Source organism: Plasmodium brasilianum, chromosome 12 (genome assembly GCF_023973825.1).
Source record: "Plasmodium brasilianum strain Bolivian I chromosome 12, whole genome shotgun sequence".
Lineage (NCBI taxonomy): Eukaryota > Apicomplexa > Aconoidasida > Haemosporida > Plasmodiidae > Plasmodium > Plasmodium brasilianum.
Genome location: NC_090125.1, coordinates 2,875,208 through 2,885,972, shown reverse-complemented (window position 1 = coordinate 2,885,972; position 10,765 = coordinate 2,875,208). Strand labels below are relative to the sequence as shown.

At 23.1% G+C, this 10,765-nt stretch overlaps 1 protein-coding gene across 1 annotated transcript; it reads right to left on the bottom strand.

Annotated features, from left to right (window-relative positions):
- Positions 1–150: 150 nt before the first annotated feature.
- On the bottom strand, positions 151–4,487 carry MKS88_004590 (crossover junction endonuclease MUS81; the record flags this gene model as incomplete). Its single annotated transcript, XM_067217778.1, has 3 exons — positions 151–195; positions 400–3,821; positions 3,980–4,487. The coding sequence occupies 3 exons, from the start codon at positions 4,485–4,487 to the stop codon at positions 151–153; spliced, it is 3,975 nt and encodes a 1,324-aa protein (XP_067072173.1).
- Between the last annotated feature and the right edge of the window lie 6,278 nt (positions 4,488–10,765).

Genomic DNA, 10,765 nt, shown 5'->3' with positions numbered 1-10,765 from the left:
AAGGATCAAGGCTCATGTTATTACAAAACAGTTATGCTTAACAAAATACTAGTATTAATAAGACGGTATAAATTAATTATGACCATATTTTTCCCCCATGATTATTTTTATATCCCTTTAAATAGGACCTATGATAATACGTTCAAACATTTAAATTGAGTCAGGTGCATACATTTGCCTCAATTGTGCTATCAACTGAAAAAAAGGGTGTGCAGGGAGAGATAAATATGTACATGTAAGTATCTGCATATATATGTATGTGCCTATAAGTATATACATATGCATGCATTACTATATACATATCGACTCACATGTACGAATAACATAGGCGATTAACTTCTCTTTTGAGAAGTAAACATCTGCACATATACATGAATGAACAACAGAACGAAAACTTACTTGTGTATCAATGGGAGACTTGACTCTTTTTTTACCTATGATATCACGATTTTTTAAGTAAATTCGTTTAATCTTTTCAGCAAGTATACCATCATATGTATACTTATTAAGTGCTTCATATAATTTGAAAGGTGTTGGCCACAGGGATAAAATAAGTTCAGTGGCTTCAGATCCACACATATTTATAAGTCTTAGCTGCTTACCAAATACCTCCTTAACAATATTGTTTTTGGATTTTTTAGATTCATTATTCCAATGATCCCATAATGAAGCATTATTTTTTAAGTATAAAGATAACTTATCACTATGTAGTATATATTCATTCTCTCCTATATGACAATATTCTTTTATATTTTGTATAATTTGTATATGCATTTCACACAGTAAAAAGAAGGTATGTTTCATATTTTCGCTGTTCAATATAGAAAAACCGTTAACTAGCTGAGTGCTATGTTGTGCATTCGTTAACATTTCATATGGTACTTTCGTAGAATTCATATAATTCTTGAAAGAATTATTACTATTTTCTATTAAATATATTATATGATATATTTCTCTTGATCTCATTAAACGATATTTTTGTTCGTCATACCTTCCATCAACTATGCTAGCACTTAAATCGTTTAGAGTTTTTCTTTCAACAATCCATTTTAAAACGTATTCCTCGTATTCTATTTCTTCATCATCTTTAACTTCCTGTTCTGCTGCCTCTTTATCTCCCTTTACTTTCATTTCTTCTCCACTTTCCTCTTCGTTTCCCTTATTTCTGTTGATGTTATTATTATTGTCGTTACCACTGCTACCATTATTTAAGATGCCCCCATATTTCTTTTCATTAGTTACCCTTTCATATTCACCTTTAAATTTCTTCTTATTTTTTCGACTTATTTTTTTTGACGAATTTTTCTTATAATATATTGTTCTCCTACATAACCATATAATGTCACCTAATGGTAAATTTCTAGTTATATATTTTACTTTGTAATTGTTAAAAATTTTTTTCATTTTTTCATTTTGTTCATAGCTTGCACCTGACACATCTCTATTATCAATCACCATAACAATTTCGAATGGCCCGTACCTAACATGACAATCCTTATTTTCTCCTTTTCCTTCGCTTATATGGTCCTTTTCTATACCAATACCTACGTCTATGCCCTTTACATCTTTGTTCTTTACGTCTTTGTCCTTCAAGTCCTTATCCTTTACATTTATTTCATGTATGTTTTTACCTTTTATTCCTTTCCTTTTCAACATTTCCTCTTTCTCCTTTCCCACTTCTGTCATCTCCTCTGCTTCTTCTTTTACTTCCCCTTTTTTCTTCCTTCTTTTCTTTTTTCTCGTGTCCTCCTTTATTTTACCTTCTTCATTTGAAGCATTTCTTTTCTTCATCTTGCAGTTTTCAGGTCTCCGTTTGTACTTATCAGTAGATGCATAGCTTCTTATAGTATTATTTGATGCTTCATCTGACAAATCAATTAGGTCCACAATATTTTGTTTATCACTAATTGTTACATTATCTTTATTATTTGGACCAAATTTCTTAAGTACGGATATACCCTTCATTAGTGATGAATTCATTTCAGTGTTATAATTTTCAGTGTTATAATTTGCAATGCTATAATTTTTAGTGCTACAATTTTCAATGGTACAGTTATCTTTTGTACAATTTTGATTATTACAATTTTCAGATTTGCAATATTCAAGAATTCCCTTTTCCTGACTTCTTACAGTATCTCTGTCAAGGTAATAACCTTTTGTGTTTTCTTTTTTTTCATCCTTTTTATCGTAACTAATTATATTTTCATTAATGTCGTAATTTATTTTGCACCAATCTCCACTATAATAAGATAGCTGTTCTGTCTTATTATAAGATGGTAGAACTGATTTGTTATTCTTGTATTCTTTATCTACTGATTTTTCAGCTCCGTTTAATTTTACTTTGTTATTATCCATATTTGGTATAATACAATGACTAATGCAATTCATTCCATTTTTATTAATAGTATTAGTATCATCATTTGTACATTTTTTCGTATCATGTCCCCCATGATCATTTCTTTCATCTCTATTTTCATTAATAATCTCATCCTTGTTCTCATGATTGAACAACAACTTAGTTAGTTTTTTTCCCTTACCATTTCCATTGCCATCTAATTTGTAATTATCGTAAAAGTCATTCCACTTTGATACGTTACTCCATAATACACTAGAATTACTCTTTTGTTTGTTCATGTTCATAATTCTACTTTGTAACCTATCTTTGAGACTTGATTTTAGCTTTTTATTAATTTCTTTTTTTTTTAATTCAAAATTTAAATTAATATTATCACTTTTGTCTTGTTTTTTCTTCTTAACATATAAATTATGTAAATTGTGTGAACTACCCTCGTTATTATTTTTATCCACTATAAAATCTTCTTCATTCTCCGAATTTATTCTCTCCTTATTATTACAATTATTCACTTCTGTCTTAGTAGTAACTCCAAATGATATACTATAATTAGTGTATGCTGAAGAACTGTATGTATATTCCTTTTCAGATTTATCATTATTTTTTTGGTATTCTCTTTTCGTATTATATTTACTTGTACCATATTTTCTATTTAACTCTTTCCATTCTTCACTACTGTCTATCGATTGTATGTCATATCCATTAAGATCATCTGTAACAAACGAAGATATATCAAAATGTTTCTCACTCGCTTTATCACAATTTACGAGGTCAATATCATTTTCCTTATTACTATAAGTATTTTCTTTTTTCATCCATTCTTCTAATTTTTTAATTCTCGTTGATACATTTTCAGCATTCTCAAAATTTTCTTCTGAACTTAACATGTCAGATAAGATATTTTTTTTGTCGCCATTATTTTCCTTTTCTGATGTTTTGTTTCTTTCCTCTTTTGTAAAAACAATTTCTTCTTGTAAGTTACTCTTTTTCTGCTGCAAGTACTCCACATGATCCAAATGCTCCAAATAATGTTTTCCTTTTGGTGTCAATTTAATCTTGCTAACAACTTTTAATTTACTTTTTTTTGCCTTAGATATAGAAAAAGTGGTAGAAATATTACATGAATTATTGTCGAAGATTTCCACTTTCTCAATATATTCTAATTTTATTAGCCTACGTAAGGTCCTAAAATTAATATTTACCGAATTTCTATAAGATTTTAAAAACCCGATAGTTATTTCTTCTTTGCTCATTGCACCCTCGTTATATAAATGACCATATGTATCTAGAAAAGTGAGAACAGTTTTTTCAAAATCATTTAATTCTATCCTTTTGCTCTTCTGGCACAATGTACTTTTATTATTGGAATTATTTTTTCTTCGTTCCTTTGCAAAGGAAATGCTCCTTTTTGTAGATTTTTCTTCACATTCTAAGAATGATTTATTTCTATATATTGTATTATCTGATACTATAGTATTATTTAAATTTTTACTATTCGTATATATATATGCTTTTGCAGTTAAATGCAAAGTATTATTTTTTTCATTGGAACGGTTATAACTGCTCTCATCAGATATTATATTATCTTTTTTTTTTTTTTCTTTCTTTTAAATTTTTTATTATTACATCTACTATTATTACTATTCGAGTAGTCCTTTTCTATTTCTTTTATGTTTCTTAAAATGCTATCTTCTGACGATTCCCCAATTATTCTTATATTATAAAGCTCATCATCTAACTCCCTTATAAAGTTATCTGCATTGTTAATAACTTTATTTATGTGATTGCTAATGCGTAACAAATGTCCACTGGAAGAACCATTCTTGTCATTGACATTATTATACCTATTTTCTTCTTTGGTTTGTGATAAGGCCTTTTCAAAATAGTAAGAAAAACGCTTACCTACGCCTTTTAATTTATATGCGTCCAGGCTATTCTTAATAGGTAATGGGTATTTTAAAATAGAACTAATAATTTTTTTAAAAGAAATAACCAAATTATTGTGACCTTGCGCCAGTGCTTTCCGTTTTAAACTGTTAAAGTAGTCATAAAAAATTATATTTTCAGGGTGTATACTGTAATTCCTTCTAATTTTTCTATTCGCTAGCTTTTTCATATAGTTATTATCTTCCATTTACGTACAATCTGATACTTTCTCATGAAACAAAAAAGTAAAGAATAAAAAAGCAAAAGAACGGAACAGCAGAACAAAGCAGCAGAACAAAACAGAGGAACAAAATGATAGATCAAGTTTATAATCGAATATAAATGTAAAAATGTTGGGAAAAACATAATTCACATTTAATTAAAAAAAAAACAGCTTATTGTAGTAAAGGGGAAGTAAAAGAAAAATAAAATAAAATAAAATCATAAAAAAAGAATGAATACTAAAATTAATCTGTGCAAGACATAAAATTTTGCTATTTTATTTTTTTATTCTTCGGACATAATTTCCTTTTGTACATATCACAAAATTTGAATAATATTGGTTTTCCTTTTTCGTTGCACTAAACACAGACATGGCAGGTAATATATATATACTCATGCTTACATTATAGTAGTACATGGCAAATTTATCAATACAATTTAATAATAAATACGCACTTTTCAAAAAAGGTTATAAATCTATTATTTATATGAATATACTTATTTATTTGTTTATTTAATTATGCTCATTTTTAGCTGTAAAAAAAAAAAAAAAAAAAAACAGCTTTTCTTTTTATGAATGACAAATTGGAAATACATGATGTGTTCATAATATTCAAAAAATTATAGCACACATAAAAATAAAAACTCGGCATAATAGAATAGAACAAATGAGACTTTAGTAAATAAATAAATACAAATATATATATATATATATATGTATATGAACGTATTGAAAGAAAGGCTAAAAAAAATCAATTTTTTGTTCTTTTCTTTATTTTGTTATAACACTGCAATTTCCCCTAATTAATATTCAGAACCTTCTTTAACAATTTATATTAAATTTTGTGAGAGTGTGATTGTTGAATATATATTCCACTAAATAATTATTAAAATAAATGCAATACTTTGTAATTCCATCTCAAAACAAGGGATTTATTATATTTAAAATACTACATGTTTCTTCCTATGAATGGAATTATTATATTTTTAATTTACACATTTGATCTTATATTTTATATTTAGTTAATTTCCTTACAGTCTTTTATTCTTATCTTACTTTTTTTATATTTTTTTATTTTTTATTTCTAAAAACCCATTGCACGTATAGGAGGTTTTTGAGAATAAATATTACATGTGCATTTGTACTACTGAGGAAAAAGTGACACTCTTTAACCCTCAACAATTTTATATATTTACCAATTATACATCATGCAGTATATTAAAGTTAAACTGTTTGTAATGTGTATATAAAAAACAAAACAAAACAGAAAAACAAGAAAAGCTGTAATAGCAATATATGAAGTTGAAAATAATTGCGAAATACAAACACACAAAATGTTTTGTTAATTGAATTAAAAAGGTAAAAAAACTAAAAATAAAATAAATAACATATAGATATGTATAGACTTTTTGAGAACGATGATTAACTGAGCAATTTTATACTTTTTATTACTCATTACTTCTAATATATATATACTTTCATTTTACTATCACTTTTTTTCTTTTTATCGTTCTTATAAGTATTATTAGAAGCTGCTAATTCGGGAAAATTTATACAGGTAAGTAAATGCTAAATAGTAAGCATGTAAACTTTTTCTAATTTTTATTTTATTCCCTTTTATTTTATTAATGAATTAATACATATAAATGTGTACACGTTTTACAAAGTTTTTTAATTAGAGAAGAAATTACTGTTAAATGAAAAAAAAATAATATAAGCATAATTTGCTAATGGTAGTTGTAAAAACGCATTAGAGAAACACCATTTTTTTTTTATTTATAAATATGACTTTGAGGAAATTTTTAAAATATAATTCAAAATAGTAAATGCAAAAAGGAAATAACTTTCTTCTTAAAATAGCAGAAATGTGCATGTACAAATATATATTTATATTATTTGTTTTTTGTTTTTTTTTTTTAATAAAAAATCAGCACAAATAAAGCAGCACACGCCGGTGAGAAACTGAGACAATCCGAGCATATTATTCAGAAAATAAAATAAGAAATAAATATATAAATATAACTCACATAAAATATAAAAATTTACATTTATTTATTATATAAAGATTGATATACTTTTTAAAAATAAGCAAAAAAAAAAAAAAAAAAAAAGAATTTTTTTTTATGGAGAAGATAAAAATTAATGTAATAAAAAAAAAAAAATGCAAGATATAATTTGTGCAAACATGTATTTGTTCTTGGCATTAAATTATACAGACAACTATTTTTATTAAAAAAATTAAAAATATTTTAAGAATATTTAAATATATACATATATTGTTCAATTAATATTATTATTATTTATTATTTTATTTTTTTTATTAAGAGTCAACCTATGCGAAATTTAAAATTAAATTTAATATTTTATAATATTGAATTTTTTTGTATTATTTTGATTTAGCAATTACTGTGTACATAGAAAAAAAAAAAAAAAAAATTATTTTTACAACAATATCGATCTGATACATATAAAATCATTCGTTTTGTAAATCTTCTTATATATATATATATATATATATATATAATAAATATAATAGTGTTGATAATGTGTCATTTATACAATTTTTTTTTTCCATTTCTTATTAAATTATTTACTATATTCTCGTGTGTATACTGAAAAGTAATAAAAAAATTTAACCTTTAAGTTGTAAAAGTAATAACCTACGAATAAAAGTTTACTTTTTTTTTTTTTTTTTTTTTTTTTTTTTATTAAAATTTATGCACTAAGTAAACTTGAATGTAAACGTAAATTTAGAATAGTAAACAGAAAATTGAAATATGTAATGGTTGCTTATGAGTACATAAGTAATGTAAATATATATGTATATATATATATAAATACTTACGAAAATGTTTAATAAAACTTAATTTAAAACATCATTACAAATAAATTTGAAAGGTTATATAACTTACAACTGTTATAACAAGTGTCTAATGTTTTCTGTATGCATAAAAAAAAATTAAATAAAGTATAATTATTTATTCATAAATTAGCTAATATTTTTTGAACTCGATAATTCCTTTTTTTTTTTTTTTTTTCCTTCATAAGGGAAATACATCTATATTTTATTTTTATATATAATGTTCATTCAATAAAGAAAAATTAATAAAATAATAATAAATTAAAAAATTACATTCTTCATAAAATAAATAAAAATTTATAGATTTTCCTGTAAATTTGAACAACCAAAATAATGTTTCATAAAAATAAAATAAGTTTTATAAATATTATATTTAATAAATACTGTAATATATGAAAAGAGAAAAAAAAATTTTTATTTTTATTTTTATTTTAGTATTTCAGAATAGTATAAATCATAGATATTTTTCTTTTTATTGTAACGTTTCCTAATATAGACTCCTTTTTAAATATATTATTTTTTATTAAATATTCTACATGACACAACTATATTAATATTAAATCAGGCCATATTCGTTCGACACATATATTATTTTTTACAAATAAATATATATATATATGCATATACTTATGCATATATCTATTTTTAATGACGCCATTCTACTATCGTTTTCATATGGTGTAAAAGTTTTGTTTTATCTTTTGCATGTTGTAAGTACTTATAAATAATTTTTTTCTTTGCTTATTCTTTATATACATGAGTAGTAGTATCAATATAGAGATTTACCCTTTGCATTTTATATTTATATAAACCTTTGCACATGTGTGTAAAGCAGCGTACATCTGTGCATATTTATTTTTATGCGTATATATGTATATATATATATATATATATATAATTATACATATGCCTATTTAAGTGCCTGTTCATGTAAGTGTATATCAATTACTTTCCTTTTTATTTTAACTAGTATTTATATTTAATTTTACATATATGACATACATGTTGTATACATAAGGATTAATTCAAATTTTCAGATATGTTTAAAATTTAGTTACATATTCCTAATTGAGCTATTATGAAATATTTTTTTTTAAACTAAAATGAAAAAATAAATATCGTTTTTTTACTTTTTTATATATTTGTAGATTAATAATAATTGATATATATAACATTTATAATTAAGAAAAAAAAAAAAAAAATTACTTGTTCATTATTTTTCATAAAATTATATATAGGTTATATATTTATATTCATATTTAAATGCTTATTTTTGGTTTTGCATAGCATATAAATATAAAAATTAATTGTGCGTGAATAATTTTCTTTGTTCTTAATTACTATTTTTATTTTGTGGTTCCACGAGTGTATCGCTTTATTCACTGTTTTATGACCTATCGTTTTAGGGAAAAAAGAAAAAATTTTAAATATTATGTTAATACATTATATACGTATGTATGTATATATATATATATACATATAAACTTATTATGTATACTTATTTATAAACACCAAGAGAATATATCACACACTAATGAGTATAATTTAATATAAAATAAAGTAATAAACTTATTTTTTTCATTGTATAATAATAGTTTTCTTTTTATATTTTATATTTCCCCTCCTACATCTTTGTTGAGGTTTATGAATTTCTTAAGATTTCTAAATAATGTGTTTGCATACATATATGCACATTTTTATTATTTATTATTATTTTTTTTTTTTTTTATTTACATCATAAATTCCTAAATCATTTAATTAAACCATTTTGTCTTTGCACGAAATAGAATAAGAGCTCATTTTGTGCGCAACATCCTACGCATGTATATACTTTATATATTTTATTTATATATATACATATAAAAGTACATATAATTATATATATATATATACGCTCGCACGTGTTTAAAAATTTCCCTTTTTATTTTATTTTTTATTTTATTTTTTTTTTTTCCTTATAGTCTCACTATTTTTATTGTTTAATAATATTACTCAATGCTATGTATAATCTTTCTAGTTTTTTATAATTTTTATTAAAATAATGTTTTATAATATACATTTGAATATTAAAAGAATTATTGTTATAATATATAGATTACAAAAATATAATATAGTTCTTTTTAGATAGCTATTTATTATTTTGTTCTAATTATTTTATGTAATACATGAATGTGTGGTACATATTTTTGTAGAACTAATGAAGTAGTATAATCTTTTATATTTTGCAAAAAAGATTTAAACTTTTAACAGACTTACCAAATAGCATTTGTATAATATGTGTTATGTTCATTTTATACATAAGCACACCGTAATAACATATTTCACATTTTCTAACAAATTTTAAATATGAAACGCGAGTATATTTTTCTTTTTAATGAGTAACTACATTCATAAATTACAGTAACCTTTTTTTTTTAATTATTTATGTTTGTACTATTTTTTTTTTTTTTCTTTTTTCTTCATCTTCCTTTTTATTATTTCTTCACATTTCTTTATATTTCTTTACATTTCTTTATATTTCTTTACATTTCTTTATATTTCTTTACATTTCTTTATATTTCTTTACATTTCTTTATATAATCTTTTCATTTTTTCTCTTCTTTTCTTATTCTTTCTTACCTCTTTTTATTTCTTCTTATTTCTTCGTACTTTTTATATCTTTTCTTTTTTTTTTTTTATTTTTTCACATATTATTTAATTTTCATATAAGATATATTATAAATGTTCAATTAATACAAGCAGAATCATTATTATTTTCCCTCATCGTTATATTCTTAATATAGATTATTCTTTTTTCATTTCAGCTATTGTATACTGATTGCATAAATATATATATATATATATATTTTTTAGCTATACACGTAAAAAAAAATAAAGCTTTTATAAAAACGAAAAGAAAAAAAAAAAAAAAAAAAAACAATGACTGTAATTGTTAGTTTAAAAGATATATATTACACCCATTAATAGAATTTTTTTAAAATAATTACCATTTTTATTTTATTATTATTATTTTTTATATTAGGACTTGACGAATTTGCATATCATAAATATAGCACATTACATGAATAGGCATATATATATATATATATATACATACGTATAAGTACATACTATAAGTTATTAATTTTTGTACATATACGTGTATATATGCATGTACGGATAGGTATTATGCACATTTATTTAAGCACTTATTGGGAAACTAAGTTGTTCTCTTGGTTTAAACACCACAATAATTTAGAAAAATAAGCATAACTTGAATAGATTATTTAACAAGAAATAGTAGTAGTAAAGTAATATTAGCATTAGTAATAGCATAGGTATTTATAGTGGTAATACGAGAATAAGATACTGTGAGGGAATCGACAAAATAAGGTTATATGCACACATACATTTAGGTCGACGT